The sequence below is a fragment of the Peromyscus leucopus genome, chromosome 20, assembly GCF_004664715.2.
Source record: "Peromyscus leucopus breed LL Stock chromosome 20, UCI_PerLeu_2.1, whole genome shotgun sequence".
NCBI classification, from domain to species: domain Eukaryota; kingdom Metazoa; phylum Chordata; class Mammalia; order Rodentia; family Cricetidae; genus Peromyscus; species Peromyscus leucopus.
In genome coordinates, this window is record NC_051080.1 from 43989060 (window position 1) to 44006914 (window position 17855).

The window sequence follows — 17855 nt, forward strand, 5'->3', positions numbered from 1 at the left end:
GTGTATGCATGTGTGTGTGTGTGTGCATGTGCGTGTGTGTGTGTGTGTGTGTGTGTGTGTGTGTGTGTATGCATGTGTGTGTGTGTGTGCATGTGCGTGTGTGTGTTCCATGGCATGCATATGGACACCGGAGGACAGCCCGGGGAGTCATCCTTTCCTTCCCACGCGGGTCCTAGTGATAGAACTCAGTCGCGAGGACTTGCAGCTCCACCTCCACCCACTGATCTCTCTTGCTGGCCTGAATCCCTGGGTTTTCCTGAGACAGGCTCTTGCTATTTAACTTAGGCTGGTCTGTACTCTGTACAGTTCAGGTCGACCTGAAACTCTCCATCTTCCCGCCTGAGACTCCTGAATGCTGGGATCACATCTCTGGACCACCACACCTGGCACTGCGAGGGTTTCAAAGGAACTATTTGCATAGCATTTGATGGAGGGGAGAGTTGGATTAAAACACATGAAGGGGTGTAGGACTCCCAAGGACTGTGTGAGGGAGGTTGGTGTACAGCAGCTGTAACCCTCATGGGGAGATACAAAGCCGCAGAGACCCGTCAAGACCAGGTGGGAAAAGGCAAGGACTGTACCCAACCTCTTTTCCCACCTGGTGACCCTTGGGAAGCCAAGTCATAGAGCATCCAGAGGTCCTCTGTGGGCATGGACCAGGGTGGAGGAGTGCCTGGCCTGGAGGAGTGAATGTAACCTAGCTAGGCAGGGGTTGAGGCAGGCTTCTGGATGCTTCCTCAGGGGAGAGGAAAGAACTATTAAACAGCCAGGGACTGTACACCTCCCCAGCAGTGCCTAGCACTCCACTCTAGTGAAGGTCTGAAGAACAACTTGCGTCCTTAAGGAGGACTGTCAGAAGTCTCACAGTTCACACCTATGGCCCAGTGGCCAAGAGTCACTCCCATCACAGGCCTGTGCCTGCTTCAAGGCTCCAGTAAATGTAACTTTTAAATGGGTGTTTTGTTTCTCCAAATAAAACTGTTATTGCTAAAGAAGACGGCCAGAAAGGAAAGCACCAGAGACTCCAGCAGCCCCTGGGGTGATTGACTCTTGGGAGGCTGCTGAGCCAGATGCATTAAGTCTATGTGAGACTTCTGAGAGTCCGTCCGCCTTAAGGACAGGAGTCATCAGTCATACTTCCCAGGTTTGCAGAAGTGGATGTGAGGGCCGGCCCAGAGCTGCATTAAGAGCTGGAAGTTCACACTGAGATAGAACAGCAAGCAGGAAGGTCTCTGTTACACTGTGGTACCACAGCCCAGCCCTAGTCTAGGCCTACCCCAGCTTCTTTTAGACAAGAGAGAAGCAGACTTCTATTTTGTTTAGGATACTTGCTGTCTTGGTTGGGCTTTGGTTTTTTGTTTGTTTGTATTTATTTGTTAACTTGACAGGAACCTAGGTATATCTGAGGAAACATCAACTGAGGAAATGTTCTCATCAGTCCAGCCTGTGGGGCATTTTCTGGATTAATGATTGATGTGGGAGGGCCAGACCGCTGTGGGCGGTGCCATCCCTGGGCAGGTGTTCCTGGGGTGTCTAGGAAAGCTGATTTAACAAATTGTGGGGAGCAAGCCAGTATGCGGTGTTTTCCCATGCTCTGCTTCAGTTCCTGCCTGGCCAGACCCCTGCCGTGGTTCCCATGATGGACAGGAAGCCGTGAGCTGACGCACCCTGTCCTCCCCAAATTACCTTTGGTCAGCGTTTTATCACAGCAACAGGAACTTAACGAAGACACTTGCTGTGCTTCCTGTTCTATGCAGCTAAACCTTATCCTCACTAATAGACTTTCTTTTAAATAAAACATCTTTATAATTCCGCTCAGGTCTCCTTCCTCCTCCCAAGCCTCACACCCTACTTATATATAAAAAGCAGCAAACGGTAGAGAAACTCTCAGGCCTGTGTGTAGGAGGAGAGCTTTAAGAATGCTATGTTCCTCCCACACACTGGTCTGTGATTAATATTGGCTTCACAATTCTAAATATGTGGGACTGGAGAGGGGGTTTAAAGTTCAGATCCCATCACCCATACGTTGGCTCACAACCACCCGTAATTCCAGCTCCAGGGTGTCCAATGTCCTTTCCTGACCTCCACAGGCACCAGGCATACGTGTGCATATACACACACGTGTACAGGCAAAATACCCATACACATGAAACAAAGCGAATACATCTTTTAAATTTTCTAAGTATTTTTTGTGAGTGTTATTCTTCACTGCAGTTGTTTGACTCAAATTTTCATGATGTCTGTGGTGGTGCAGATCTGTAATCCTAGCATTTGGGAGATTGAAACAGGAGAATAGCTATAAGTTCAAGTCTAGCCTGGGGTATGTAGCAAGACTGTCTGAAAAAAAATAATGATCTCTTACAAACATTTCAAGGTTTACTTCTGTTTTGTTTTGGTTTTGTGTATGTGTGTTATGTTTGCACACACATGCACATGTGTGTGCAAGCCTGTGGAGGCCCACGGTGGACATCCACAGTTTTCCTCTAAAGTACTCCACTTTATACACTGAGGCAGAGTCTCTCACTGAATCTGGAGCTGGCCATTGCCATTAGTCTGGCTAGCCAGCGCACTCTGAGGAGTCCTGCCTCCACCTCTTGTTCTGAGATTACCAGAGGGCTGCCATGGCCAACCAGCCTGTTCCATGTGGGCTGGGGATCTGAACTCATGGAGTCATTGTCCTGTCTCAAGCCTTACTTTTGAAATCATTACATAAACTAACAAAACTAATGAATTTAGATTTGACACCAAATGTGGTATTTCTGGGGACTGTCAACACTAACTGTGGGGCTTGTTTGGTTAAAGCTCTCCAGGGTTTTCCCCTTTGCCCCAGAGTCTTGAAGATTGTCAAACCTTTGGACTCAGAATCCGCCTCACTAAATAGAGACCTGTCTGCCTTAGTCCACAGGGTTCTGTAAAATGTTTTCTTCCAAGTGTATATTTGCCTAGAAAATGAGCAAATGTCACTGTCTTGCATTTATAGTGCCACTTTAAGTCACAAAATGACTTCAGTCCACTGTCATCTGTGAAGAGGCCCAGTCCTGAGCCCTGAGTCTAAGCAGCTCAGTCAGCTTCCAGCTGGGACTCCTTATTCTTGAGGTGTTGTGGGGGAGATTCAGCTGGAAAAGTAGTTTGTCTTTGAAGGCAATTTCTTTCCAAGAACCAGAATAAGCCATACACAAATAAATAAAATAAATGAAGAGTTCATGGAAATGAAACTTGTTGAATATTTTTGATGAACCAATCTATGCCTGTTGGCTAAAGAGCTGATTCTGATGTTGTTTGCTGAAATTAATGGTAAGTTTCAAGCGATGTACAAACCACAGGCATGTGGCCTGTTTGATTTGTAGTGAGCGGGCTCCTTCGCTATTCACTGTCCAAGTACTTCCTGGATCAAGTGGCCACTGTTTGATTCTTCTACATCTGAGTGCATGTCTCTCTTTTTAAAATGCCTCCTTCAGTTAATTACTTTTCTTTCTTCTTTTATACATATATAATAACCAAAGCCTAAGAGAGACCACTGTGCCTAAGAGGATAGATTTTATTACTCTTTTTAAAAAGAGTCTCCTTCATCGACTGCTCTCTGGTACAACTTAAATTGTTCAATCACCAGAAGGCAGCGAATTTATTTTCCCTAAAAAGATATTTTTGGATCCAGAAGAGAAATTAAGTCCAAAGCACAGTTGGTTTGTTGGGGGAGGGGGTGTAACTATTAATGCTAAAGGGAAGATGTCATCATCCACTTCTAAAGAACTAAACCTAAATAAAAATATTAAGGAAAGTGTTCCGATGTTTTCTGTTGTCATTTTAAAGGTGAATGTGTGGGCCTGAGATAGCTCAGTAGTTAAAAGCACTTATTGCTCTTGCAGAGGACTGGAGTAGCTCAAAAACATCTGTAACTCCAGTTCCATAGGATTCAATGACCTGTTTTGGCCTCAATGGGCACCAGGCAGCCACATGGTACACACACACACACACACACACACACACACACACACACACACACACACACAGGCAAAACACTCACATACATAAAATAAAACAAATAAATCTTTTTAAAAGGATCAATGTAACCTTCTGTAAAAATATTAAATTTACCAACACGAATGTCCATCAACCTGTCCTATCTTATTTGGAACATGGTTAGATAGTAATGTAAGATAATCAGAAAAGTCTAGAATCACAGATTTGCTCTTATTTTGTTTTTATAGCATATGCACCAAGCTTTTCCAGGTTACTTGGCCTTCAATGGAAATAGGCAGATCAGAAAAATAAAGTTATTTTGGAGAGGAAAAAAAACTGCCCCGAGAGTTTCTTTCCCTCTGTGGCTTCCTACTTGGTGGACAGGAAGTGTCAGAGGCTGTGGCTTCCTACTGGGTAGACAAGAGGTGTCAGGGGCTGTGGCTTCCTACTGGGTAGACAGGAAGTGTCAGGGGCTGTGGCTTCTTACTGGGTGGACAGGAAATGTCAAGAGCTTCTTACTGGGTAGACAGGAAGTGTCAGGGGCTGTGGCTTCCTACTTGGTGGACAGGAAATGTCAGGGGCTGTGGCTTCCTACTTGGTGGACAGGAAATGTCAGGGGCTGTGGCTTCCTACTGGTAGACAGGAAGTGTCAGGGGCTGTGGCTTCCTACTTGGTGGACAGGAAGTGTCGGGGACTGTGGCTTCCTTCTGGAGAAAACTCTGGAGATTGTTGAAGGTCATCCTCGCTGTGTTCAAGGGCCGCTCAAAATCCTGACTTCAACACAAGATGGGGAGGGGAGGAGTCTGGAAGGGGAGGGTGTAGTAGAACCAGGACTAAGGAAAGGAGCAGCCAGGACTCAGGGGAGCAGAGGGTGGATTAAGAAAAATGAAGGAAGCGTGAAAAATCTTTGTGAAACTGTTTGTTTGAGACAGGGCTTCTTTGTGTAGGCTTGGCTGTCCTGGAACTCACTCTGTAGACCAGGCTGGCCTTGAACTCATAGAGAATCACCTGCCTGTGCCTCCTGAGTGCTGGGATTAAAGGCATGTGCCACCATTGCCTGGCCAAAATTCACAATTTTTTAAGCTAATTAAAAATATGTAATTCAAAGAAGAAATTGCATTTGAGTGGAGGGATCCTGCATGAATGGATAAGGCTTCCCCTGGAAGATCTGGGTAACATATTACATGAAAATCTCATTGTGAGAAGTGTATACCTCCTATGTGGCCAGCTAGATGGGCCCCAGAGCACCCAAAACAGCATAGGGTATTGCCATTGCCCCTGATGTTCACCATATATAGATGGTACAACCCTGTACGCTAAAGACTCAACACACTTTGGTTGCAGGACATAGAGAAATTAACCTGGAACTGACCTCAAAACTTCCTCCCCACCGGCTACTTTCCATGCTGTCAGGAGGAGCTCTGTAGGCCACTAAGGGAGAAAAGCTGTCAGTGGACATACCCAGAAGTGGACCTTGCTTGCTATAAAATGGACCCTGCGTCCACTGGTACAATAGTGATGTGAGGTTATGGGGTAACTGACTGCTTTCTGATTGGATTTCAGGCCTGCTCTACAGGATGGAATAAATCTCCTCGCCCTGCTTTTCACTACTGCTGTCTATTTAAAGTGGTCCAGCTAGTCTGTAAGAACTGCCAGGACCCAGGCTCTCCCCTAACAACTCCGGTAACACGGTCAGATGCTCACTGTGAGCTGTGGCTGCCTCCCTAGAGGACAAGATCCACAAACCCTGGGCTTCATGGGTCAGCACACATGGCAACATCTCAGAGTTCTTACCATTTCTGGATTCTCCTCAGAGAGCTTCGCCATCTTCTCTGAGATCATCTTCTTCAGGCAGCTACTCAGGAAAAAAGCCTAAGAAACAGGAAATAAGGATTGTTCTTAGGACAGGTATGGTGGTTCTTGCCTTTGATCCCAGCACTCAGGAGGCAGAGACAGGAGGATTTCTGCAAGTTTGAGACCTTCCTGGTCTAGTGAGTTCCAGGCTAGTCAGAGCTTCATCATGAGTTTCAAATAAACAAATAAAAATGTAGAGTCCGGGAGGCAGAGGCAGGCAGATCTCTGTGAATTCTAGGCCAGCCTGGTCTCCAAAGTGAGTTCCAGGAAAGGCGCAAAGCTACACAAAGAAACCCTGTCTTGAAAAACCAAAAATAAAAATAAAAATAAAAAAATGTGGAGTCAGAAAGATGGCTCAGCAGCAAAGAGCATTTGCTGCTTGTCTGGAGGACTCAAGTTTGAATCTCAGCACCCACATGGTGGCTAACAACTTCCTGTATCTCCAGTTCCAGAGGATCTGACGCCCTCTTTTGGCCTCCTTGGACACTGCATGCACACGTTACACAAGACACATGCAGATGAAACATCCATACATATAAAAAATAATAAACAAACAAATCTTTAAAACAACAAAACGCTCCTGCAGCTGGAGGGCCTCATTCTCACTGCCTAACGGAGGCTAAAACTCACCAGCACATTTTAAAGAATGTTGTCTTTAACTCTCAGAAACTGGCTTAAAATGCAATTAGCAGGCAAACATGAGTTTTCTCAATTACAAGAATGTAGTGACAATCCATTTCAAAGACAGTCAATAAATAGGCCAGAATCTCATTCCTAACCATTCCTCTCTTAATCCCTCTTCTATTTTATGTTTCTGCTCTGCTCTGCTATGAGGAGCTTGTGTTTCATAAGCAACAAACTACTTACAATAGTCATCAAATAAATAAATCTTCCATTTAATGATGCAATGATTACTGAGAGACCCATCACTGGGTACTAACTTGTCTATTTGGATGATGATATTAAAACTTTCGCTTTGTGTTTATTTTGTTTTGTTTCAAGACAGGGTTTCTCTGTGTAGCCCTGTGTAGTCTGGAACTCTGTAGACCAGGCTGGCCTTGAACTCAGAGATCCACCTGCCTCTTCCTCCTGAGTGTATGTGCCACCATGCCTGGCTTACTGAAATCTTTTTAAACTTTCTTTTTATTTATTCTTTGTGTCTTTCACATCATGCATCTCCATCCCATTCATTTCCCCATCCCTTTGTATCTACCCTCTGCCCTTACAACCCGCCCCCCAATAAAATAAAGTAAAATTTAAGAGGGAAAAAAAGGGAAAGTCTCCTCATGGGAGCTGCAGTGTGACGCAGTGAGTCATGCAGTGAACACTTCTGTCCATCCATCTTTACTTGCAAGTGTTCATTGCAGAGTCACTGGTCTGGGTCGAGGCCTCTGGCTTCTGCTACACTATCTACGCTGGGCCCTCACGGGGACTCCTCCTGGATATCCTGTTGTTGCCCTGGGTCGTGGAGATCCTGTAGCTTTGGCCCCTTCATGTGCTCCAACAGATCATAAATGGAGTGGATATTGGGGTTGGCCAACACATAACCCTGGTTCTGGGCCTGGGTAGTTGCAGGGTTGGTCAGCCCGCCAGCTCTCCCCTGTCCTCACCACCAGGGTGAGCTCTCCAGCATGGCCCTGGCCAGTCCACCCCTCACAGCGATGAGCAAGGGGTGGGGCCAGTTCTCCTGCTCCACACCCTCAAAACTCATCAGTCTTTGCTCTGTTTCTCCAGGATCTTTAACCCTCACCTGCAGACAGGTAACGACCACAGCCTCCTCTGTGGCTTAGTCATCAATGTCAGTGTCCCAATGGGCATGCTGTGTATCTCCTTTTTGCTGTACCTTGTGTGGCAGATGTAAGGTCCCTTGTGAATCCCCAGCACAGTCCTTTCCCACACATCCCTTCTCTTCAAATTGTTCTTTTTTAAAATCTTGGTTTGGCTTTATTAAGTTTAAGGCACCAAAGTCAAAGCCTACAGCTCTATCTTAGTTAGGATTTCTAATGCTGTGAAGAGACACCATGACCTCGGCAACTCTTATAAGGAAAACATTTCATTGGGTGCCTGGCTTACAGTTCCCAAGGTTCCCTCCATTATCATCATGGTGGGGAGCATGCAGGCAGACATGGTGCTGGCTACTTCTTGATCAGAAGGCAACAGGAAGTGAACTGAGAGTCACACTGAAAGAAGCTGGAGCAAAAGAGACCTCAAAGCCCGCCCCTACAGTGACACACTTCCTCCAACGAGGCCACACCTCTTAATAGTGCCTCTCCCTTTGGGGGCCATTTTCTTTCAAACCACCACAAGCTCCTAGACATCACTCCTGCCTTGAGTTCAGCACTGGCCATTTTGCTGGAACAGATGACGAAGAGAAAGAGACAGCCAGGCTATGGTGATAGCCAAGGGCTCTCAGAGGGTCCCACAGAGAGCGGAATTAGAGGGAAGTGGGTGACCATGACTGACATCTTGCATGGCCTCAGAACATAAGAAGAATGAAATCTCCCACAGGGTGGGAGGAGGGAAGAGAGAAGAAGTGTAACCTCTGTGGTGTGTGTGTACAAGCCTAATTTGTAATAACCAGCCCTGCACATCTGCACATAGATGTAACTTACAAAATCGAGATATGAGTTAAAGCAATAAAACCTGAGCTGATGCCGCTGCTTGGATGTTTAAATGGTGTTCCTTAAGTCATGGACCAGTTCCACTGTTTCCTACCCCATGCGCACGGGCATGTAGGCCAGAGTCACCAGCAACTAGATCAGGCTTGCTAGGTAAAAAATAAAAATCCTGAACTTTTGTTTAAAGGAGTTTGCGCTCCATCCCTCATCTGTATCTGGAAGGCACGCAGTCACATTTCTGCCTTTTGTGAAAGCAGCCCTTGGGTGTCCACCAACATGGTTCGTCTTCCAAAGGAAGTAAGATCTTACTAGACCTGCTTTAAAAATGGTTACTGCTCCTCTCTGTGGTGGCCTTAACTCACTGGCTGCTGCTTAGAGGGAAAGACTGGAAAACATTTAACTGCACAGCGTCCCGAGGGGAGTGTGAGGAAAGGTGGTTTCGAGTCTCCGTCTTCCTGACTACCTGCAAATTGCACAAAACTTTCTGCCACCTCCCTGAGGACGCTTCATACTGAAGGAGACCTGCTGGGCTGGAGTTTCACGTCAACTTGACATAAGCTGCCGTCACCAGAGAGGAGGGGCCTCAGCTGAGAAAAGCTTACGATGAGACAAGCCTGTAGCGCATTTTCTTACTTAGTGATTGATGGGGGACGGGCCCAGCCCCTTGTGTGTGGTGCCAGCCCTGGGCTGCTGGTCCTGGGTTCTATGAGAAAGCAGCTGAGCAAGCCATAAGAGCAAGCCGGTAAGCAGCACCTCTCCGTGGCCTGTTTGAGTTCCTGTCCTGACGTTCTTCAATGCTGAACAGCGATATGGAAATGTAAGCCAAATAAAGCCTTCCTCCACAGTTACTTTAGTCATGGTGTTTCACCACAGCATAACACTAACTAGGAAGCCTAAGGACCAGTCTTTCACTTAGGAGTGTGGGTTTTTTGTTTTTTTTTATTTTTTTAAAGAGGACAGACATCATGACCACATCTGTACTAGAGGCAGGCTTTGGTAACCAGAAACCAAAATTCTCTGTGGAACTAAGCAGGACTCAAGTTGAATACATCATCAATGTAAAGTTTACCTTGATATTTTTATCAGAATTTAGAACACCTGGAGCTAATTATTTACCTGTTTTTAAGAGTTATTATTTTTATTTATGTCATGAGCTTTTGCCTGCCTGCTGATGTCCTCAAAGGCCAGAGAGGGCGCCGGGTCCCCTAGTGATGGGGCCAGGTGACCACAGTCTGAAGCCTCTGGAATTGAGAGCTGAAAGAAACCTTTTTTGAATTCTTTATCTCAACTCAGAGCTGGCTACCACATTAACTAACTTCTTTGAATTCATGACCATGGTGACCAGGACAATAAAGCAAAATAGAAACAAAGTATTTCAGGCCAATGCCAGTGAAGGACCCCCTCTGGCTGTGCTTTGTCCCTGTCAGCCAGCAGGTCAGCACTTCAGCACCAAAGGCTTCCAGGCTTTCACACTCTGTCCCAGAACTCACCTGTTTGCTGTAAACAACAAACCACGGCTGGCGACTATCTTCACTGTACTGAAATCTCAGCTCTAAGTTCTGGTTGAGAGTTCGCTGGGGCCCGTCTGTATCCAGCAGAGTTCCCTGCAGAGGACAAGAGATCATCAGAGTGCCTTTGAATGTCCTGGGCTTGATATCAAGAAGGCAACGATTCCCCCAAAGGCTGTCCGTCTCCCAGGGAGCCATGGAGGTAAATGAGCGCAGTAGACACAGGAAGTGGTAGAAAGGAGGCAAGAACAGTCCTGTGGGAGGAAGCAGAACTGTAGCCCAGGCTAGGAGGGTAAAGAAAGATTTCCTGGAAGGAGGGGCATGTGAGCAGAAGGGAAGGTGTAGTGGCGATTCCCAGCAGAATAGAGTGAGGGCAAACCCCTGAGGCATGAGGAGGCTGGAGGTTGGAAACACGTGAGGACAGGGGGCCCCGAGAGTCAGGCTAGAGGGGGATTCTGAAGGCTGTGGGCTGTGTGCACAGCATCTATCCATTTCTCCTAGTAATGGAGACTGAACTCCCCTAGAAAAGCCGCCTCTTCCTCTGTAGGCTGTGGAGACCCCTCAGAGAATGACGGCCGAGAAAGGGACATGGCCAAGCTCAGGTCACCTAGACAAATACTCCGTGTTCTCATTTGACTCAGGAGTTGAGATGTCCGAGAAGACCCCACCAAGTCCCCATTGCCTGGAAACCCGGAGCTCTTTGGCTCTGACTTTAAACCTCTGCTTCCCTTTTCCTTTGGACATGTGAGTAATCAACACTGACCCTTCCAACAGGTCCTTTGCTTGACCAGGACTGGATGTACAGGTGTCTAGAGCTAACTAATAAGAGCTTGACACTCATGGCTGTAAAGAAAGCTGAGGATTCCAGACTTCATTGGCGCCCAACGTGTTGGCAAGAGTTTCCACCTAAAACCTGACTAAAATGATTCTAAAACGGAGCTAAAAACAGTTCCTAGTTGTCTCTTTCAAGTTAGCGGCAGCCTGCGAGTTTGAGCTACTATCTACTATGGCGGGTTCCTGGCGTGTGTGCTTGACCTGCAGTATGGCGGGAATGAGGCCTCTGCAGGTGGCACATTAAGCTGCATGGTGGATTTAGCCTTTGCTAGTACAAAACAAAAAGAGGTTTCTGGGCTACGTTCTGCTTTGATAGAAGCATAGACCCACTATTTCTGAGAGTTGATGGCTCCCAGAGCTGGTGGAAAACATACCACCGCCATGTTGGGAAGCTGAAGTGGGCAGAGCCAGTAGCCACAGCGCCGTTTCAGTCTTAGAATGCTACAGTTTAAAGCAATAGGCTCAAGGTAATATAAAACATAAGCCACATAAAGATGCTACCACACAGAGAATCTGGATTATGTTCTCTTTGATATTTGTAACTGAAGAAAAACATTTGATTGCAAAAGCTGTTGAGTTATGCCAAAATGTATATTTTAAAGGTACCTTGACTTCAAAATTTGGATGTAAGGATATGCTTGCTTTGGAAAGGAGGCTCTGCTTTTGTTTCCACAGAAATCCAGAGGCTATAGATTTGTTCCAGATTAAGATATATCAGGTTTGACCAGCCAAGACCCCCTGAAAGGTCTCCGATGACACCAAGGTCCAGATGATCCAACATCCAGAATTGTTTCAAGGCAACTGGCTCAGAAGATACACCCTCGTGGACTACTCCATAATCCTAAATTTTTCTTTGTGTCCCCATAAGATACAGCACCCCCCTCCAGCAGGAAGTAGTAAGAGAAGCTATGCCCCGAATTCCCAAATATACCAAACTGGCTTTGGAAATGGAATTGGCTCATTCCTTCTCTAAACCCAGGCATATTGCTTAAAAAAAATGGTTAAGAGATTCTTGTATCCCAGATCAGAAGAGCCCTCTGGTGTGGGACAGAGAAAAATCAATATTTTTATTTAAAACAGGTTGATTATAAAATGCAATTTCTTTCTAAAGAAGAAAAGGGGATATGATATAGATATATAGGATAGAGAGATGATAGGATAAAAGGGTAGATTAATGAACCTACTTTTAAAGAGCAACAACTTGTTTAAAATGTTTTACATTGGTATAGATTTTAGTTTATGTTTAAAATGTTTTACATTGGTACAGATTTTAGTCTATTGATACAAGTTTAAACTTAATTTTGTTATTCTGTATATATATATGTATATATATATATTCTCATTTAAGGTATTATGTTTATGTAACTCATTTAGATTGTAAAGGATAATTAAGAAATACAGATTAATAATTAGTCTTCTATGATAGTCAAACCTGTAACATGTTAGTTAAGTTTTCTAGGTATACATAGATATATTTCAGATAGATAGGTAATCTTCAAATACTTCAAAGACCTACAGAATATGGCATTTAAAATGTTTTAAAAATTTAGACTTTATGATCAATGAGACATGTCTGCTCCTGGCAACACCGATTTACTTCAGAGAGGAGGATGGGTATCAAAGACACTCCATATGGAGTTTATCTTCACCTTGGCAAAAATAGCCATTTGGGCAAGAAACTGTTCTTTCCTGGACTGCTTGATCGACTGAACATGCAGGACCCATAGAAAGATGACCATTGAACTTTGCTTGGCAAAATGGTCCTTCAGGTTCCTGCTTCACAGAGAAAACTTCCAGACATTCAACAGGACACAGAAAAAAATGACTGAGAGACTCCAGGACTATGGGCTGAAGACAGATGCCCCAACTTTGCAGAGGAACATTAGGTGACTGTCTAGGCTGCCAGCTGTCTCTGTCTACCCTGCAAGATTCCCAAAAATTGCTTGCATCCTTCTCCCATTTCTCAGGTAATATTATATCCTTCTGAGGTCTTTGATATAGTGGAAGACTAGAGATAGTTATAATTTTCCTTAGTTATGATAAAAGATAAGTTAGAGATGAAACCTTAGACTCACAAATATAAGATAGATAGGATATCTTCTTTAATTTTGCCAAATAGACTAGTTATTATAAATAGACTAGATATTATAACTGTAATTCTTACTTGATAATTGTTTTGTTATATGTAATTTTACTATGTGAAAGTTAAAAACCTTCCTTTTTTAAAAAAAAAAAGAAAAGGGGAAATGCTGTAGATATAGCTCTATATAAATAAAATGCTGATTGGCTAGTAGCTAGGCAGGAAGTATAGGCGGGACAAGCAAAGAAGAGAATTCTGGGAAACAGGAAGGCTGGGGGGGGGGAGATGCTGCCAGCCACTACCATGACAAGCAACATGTGAAGATGCCGGCAAGCCACGTGACAAGGTATAGAATAATAGAAATGGGCTGAATATAAGAGTAAGAGCTAGACAATGATAGGCCTGAGCTAATGGCCAAGCAGTTTAAATAATGTAAGCATGTGTATGTTTATTTTATAAGTGGGCTAAGGGACTATCGGGGCTTGGTGGGACCCGGAGAGAAAGTTCTCCAGCTACATTTCATCCTACAGACAATGGACATTCCTTAAGATATTTGGCAAAGCTAGATGATAATGCAATTTGATTATATCCTAGAAATATTAGTCTCACAGCATCTGTATGAAGAGCAAACCAGACAATAGCTGTTTTCAGATGATAAACAATAGCTATTTTCAGATAATGCTGCAGAGAAAGGGAATGAGCCCTATAAATTACCCCGCCCCTAGAGGAGTTTCTAGATATGCCCAGGGCGGGAGAACCCCAAAGAAGACAGAGACCTGCTGAGGTGAGAGGGAGCAGCACACAGAGGAAACCAGGGTCACAGGACAGACAAAGCAGGGCCAGATACTCACGAGGAAGGTGACCTGCCAGCACTTCACTCCGCTCATCTGGAAAGCAATGTCCTGGGTCTGGCCGTCGGGCAGGGTCACACAGCAGCTGATCTCGTTGTTGCCGATGGAAAGGACAGCCCCACAGCCAGGTTCCGGGTGGTTGCAGGTACAGGGATCCAGCTGAATGTACCCGTAGTGCCGGACCTCCTGGGACAGCTCCAGAAACTGCTCCAAGGTGGGGTGGAGTGGACGGAAGCAAGAGACCGCTTTCCTCAGATGCAGAGCTCACGGCCGGGGGTGGGGGGTTGGGGGGTGGATGAGGGAAGTGGGGGGTATGCTACCGCTGTGCTGGTGAAACCCACAGGGTGGGCTCACAGCAAGCCCCTTTCCTCTAGAGCATGGAAATGAGGCTCTTGGTCCTGCCTCCGCTCCACTCTGCTCCTGCTCCTGTTTAGAGCTTGGAAGCAGCGCACTCAGGTAAGGAATGAAAGAGTGGCGTGGAGAAAACAAAAGAGTAGCTGTGACTCTGTCTCAGTTAGAAGTGCTTTGCCTGCGTGCATGTTTGTGTGCCGTGTGTGTACCGTGGGGGTCAGCAGAGGAAGACTTCAGGTCTCCTGGGGGAGCTATGGATGTGGTGGACCAGCGTGGAAGTGCTTGGTAGGTCTAACCTTTGGGTTGCTGACAGAGCTGCCCATCGTAAACGCGGAATGGCCCAGTTAAGGGTAATCCCCATTTGCTGGCAAAGCTGATGGCTGTCGGCTTCCATCTCTCAAGCTCACAACATTTTTTATTCTTATATTCCTATCTCATTTCTGTATTTCTATCTTATTCTTATATCCCTCTCTTCCTATTCCTGGACCCTTCATGCTGAGGACCAAACCTGGGTCTTCTGCAAGAGCAGCAATTCTCTTACCCACCAAGCCACCTTCCAGCACAACTCTGGCCCTCTTTTTAAATTTGAAATTAGGGCTGGGGTGGTTCAGAGGCAGAGCCCTTGCCCGTGTGTATGAGGCCTGGGTTCAATCCCCAGGCCTGGGTTCAATCCCCAGCACCAAAGGAAAAGAGGGAAGAAGGAAGGAAAACCTTTTAAAAATTCAAGAAACTTTTAGCTGTTGTGGATTAAAGGAAGTGAATGTATTTAATTAAAAGTAAAGCTACATGTTGCAAAACAGCTAAAGAATAAGCAATGTAACTCCAAATGCTTGTTGGCATTGGCCATTCACAAGGAGGCACTGACTCACAGAAACCAGAGGGTAGAACTCTTAAGGACTATACACTTGAAAAGTCCATTCTTCTAAGACCGTTATACCTGGGGCCAGAGAGAGAGCTCAGTGGTTAAGAATACTTGCTACCCTTGCCGGGCACCAGTGGTGCACACCTTTAATCCCAGCACTCGGGAGGCAGGCCAGATGGATCTCTGTGAGTTCAAGGCCAGCCTGGTCTACAGAGTGAGATCCAGGACAGGCACTGAAACTTCACGGAGAAACCCTGTCTCAAAAAAATAAAAAATAAATTAAAATAAATAAAAAAAAATGCTTGCTGCTCTTACAAAGGGGGATAGGGATAGGAGTTCAGGTCCCATCACCCACATCAAGCAGCGCACAACTATTTAGCTCCAGCTCCAAGGAATCTGATGCACACTCACACGCATGCACACATGCACGCACATGTGCGCACACCCACACCCACACCAAGAAAAACAAACTACTTTAAAAAGTCAGCTCGATGCATATAGCCATGGATGGCATGTTTCCTTATTTTCATTTAGAGATTCACAAACTCGTCTTTAAAGAAACATGTAATAGAGGCTGGGGCTTGTGTCTGGGTGTGAACACTTGTCTAGCACACGTAAGGTCCTGGACGTGGTCTCCAGCACAGCATTAGGGAGCCCACTGTCTCTATAGCAACTTCATACCTCTTCCATTGTAGCGCAAAAATGACTTTAGACACACATAAATGAAAAAGTGCCATCGTGTGCCGATAAAGCTTTATAAGAACAGTGGGCTGAGAGTCATAGTTAGCTCATCTCTGATTTAGATCAAATTGTTTTGAGTCGTTTCATTCATCTTCAGTGCAGTCTCCTTGCACGTGAGCACAAGGTTAACTGGTACTAGTCAGCAGGTCTGCTCCATCACCGATGTGCACACACGAGCAGGGTGAGGAGTGTAAATTAGACGCAGTCCTGGACCTCGTGGGACTTGCTGCCAAAGTGATTCATAGCAGCAAAAGCTGCTAACAACTTGACCTCCAGTAAAAGGAAACTGGCCAGACGATAACAGAATCATGAAGGAGAATGCTCTACAGTTGTTTAATAATGGGGAGCAGGATCTATATTAACCTGGCCAAAGACTCAATATACTATATTTTTATCATGCTTACACAATAAACTTCTACTAATGGAATCAGAGGATGGGTGGAGGCACTCTCGGGTCTGTGAAGGATGACAACAGCTGGATCCTAATGTGTGCGGGACACGTCCTGGTACCAGGCTTGGCTCACCTTGGTTTGATTCTCCTTCTCCTGGAGTGCCTTTAGTTCCTCCCTCTGAGCCTGTGTGGGTTTCACCCAGTCTAGGTCAATGGCCTGTACTGCCTTGAAACAACATAATGATATAATTAACAACCTATAGAAATGAATTAATCTGTATAAAAGGCTAAAAACCTAGACCCAAATGGATCTACATAATGATTTGACAGATTATAAAGATTGTTTTTTTTTGTTGTTGTTTTGAGACAGGGTCTTTTTTAAAATTTACTTTTATTTCATGTGCATTGGTGTTTTGCCTGCATGTATGTCTGTGTTAAGGTGTTGGCTCTGTCGCCTGGAACTGGAGTTCACAGACAGTTGTGAGCTGCCATCTGCATGCTGGGAACCCAGGTCCTCTGGAAGAGCAGTCAGTGCTCTTAACCTCTGAGCCATCTCTTCAGTCCTGGGACAGGTCTTAATATTGAGTACTCTTTATGTAGGTCAGGCTGGCCTCAAACTCATGATCCTCTTGCCTCATCTTCCCAAGTGCCTGGATTACCAGAATGTACCACCACAGCTGGCCAATTAAATGAGCAAGTAGGAAAAGATTGTCCTACAGTTTGGGACAATTAGAGTACTTGACAAAGAAAGTCAAAGTAACTTCAATATCATCCAGTCAAATAACTGCCCAAGAGATTAAAGTATAAACTCCATTAAAAGGCAGAGAAGGGGGTCTGGGAGATCGCTCTGCTGTAAGAGCACGTGCTGCCCTTTAGAGGACCAGAGTTCGTTCCTATCACCTGTGTGAGATGGTGCACAGGCACCTGGGACACCAGCTCCGGGGGGTCCCACACCTCTGGCCATCACAGGCACCTAGGACACCAGCTCCGGGGGGGTCCCACACCTCTGGCCATCACAGGCACCTAGGACACCAGCTCCGGGGGGTCCCACACCTCTGGCCATCACAGGCACCTAGGACACCAGCTCCGGGGGGTCCCACACCTCTGGCCATCACGGGCACCTGGGACACCAGCTCCGGGGGGTCCCACACCTCTGGCCATCACCAGTACCTGCACTTCATGCACAAACCCACACATGGATATGTACACACATGATTTTTAAGAAATGAATCTTTTTTAAAGTAGAAAATTAAAAATAAATATGTTTATCTTGATGGAAGGATGATTTTTTAAAGATATGATGGCAGCATGCAGAAATAACTATATGTAATTATATGTAAGTACAAATTTCTGTACAAAAAACACCAGAAACAAAACTAAAAAAAGCAAGTGCTAAACCAGGCAAAGGGTTAACATTTACAAACAATAGGACACATGTAAAATCACCAAAAATGGACTGCAGATCAAGATTGACAGTTGAAGCCGGGAGGTGGTGGCGCACGCCTTTAATCCCAGCACTCGAGAGGCAGAGGCAGGCGAATCTCTGTGAGTTCAAGGCCAGCCTGTTCTACCAAGTGAGTTCCAGGAAAGACGCAAAGCTGCACAGAGAAACCCTGTCTCAAAAAACAAAAAAAAAAAAAAAAAAAAAAAAAGATTGACAGTTGATCAAAAGGATTTCCAAACGGCAAATACATATATATGCACACAGTCTTACTAGTAATCAAAGAGTTTTTTGCCTTTTAACTTGATAAGTCTAAAACAATACACAATAAGAGTTGACAGGAGTTTGGAGAAACAGCGTGATA

At 45.3% G+C, this 17855-nt stretch overlaps 1 protein-coding gene across 1 annotated transcript in view; it reads right to left on the reverse strand.

Annotated features, from left to right (window-relative positions):
• Positions 1 to 17855, reverse strand: part of Snx31 (sorting nexin 31) — a 50911-nt gene that overhangs the window by 4127 nt on the left and 28929 nt on the right. The window contains exons 9-12 of the mRNA XM_028884495.2: positions 16184 to 16276; positions 13706 to 13909; positions 9923 to 10036; positions 5755 to 5832 (exon numbers count right to left, since the gene is read on the reverse strand). Coding sequence (XP_028740328.1) covers positions 5755 to 5832; positions 9923 to 10036; positions 13706 to 13909; positions 16184 to 16276 — 489 coding nt within the window. The remainder of the gene's footprint in view (positions 1 to 5754; positions 5833 to 9922; positions 10037 to 13705; positions 13910 to 16183; positions 16277 to 17855) is intronic.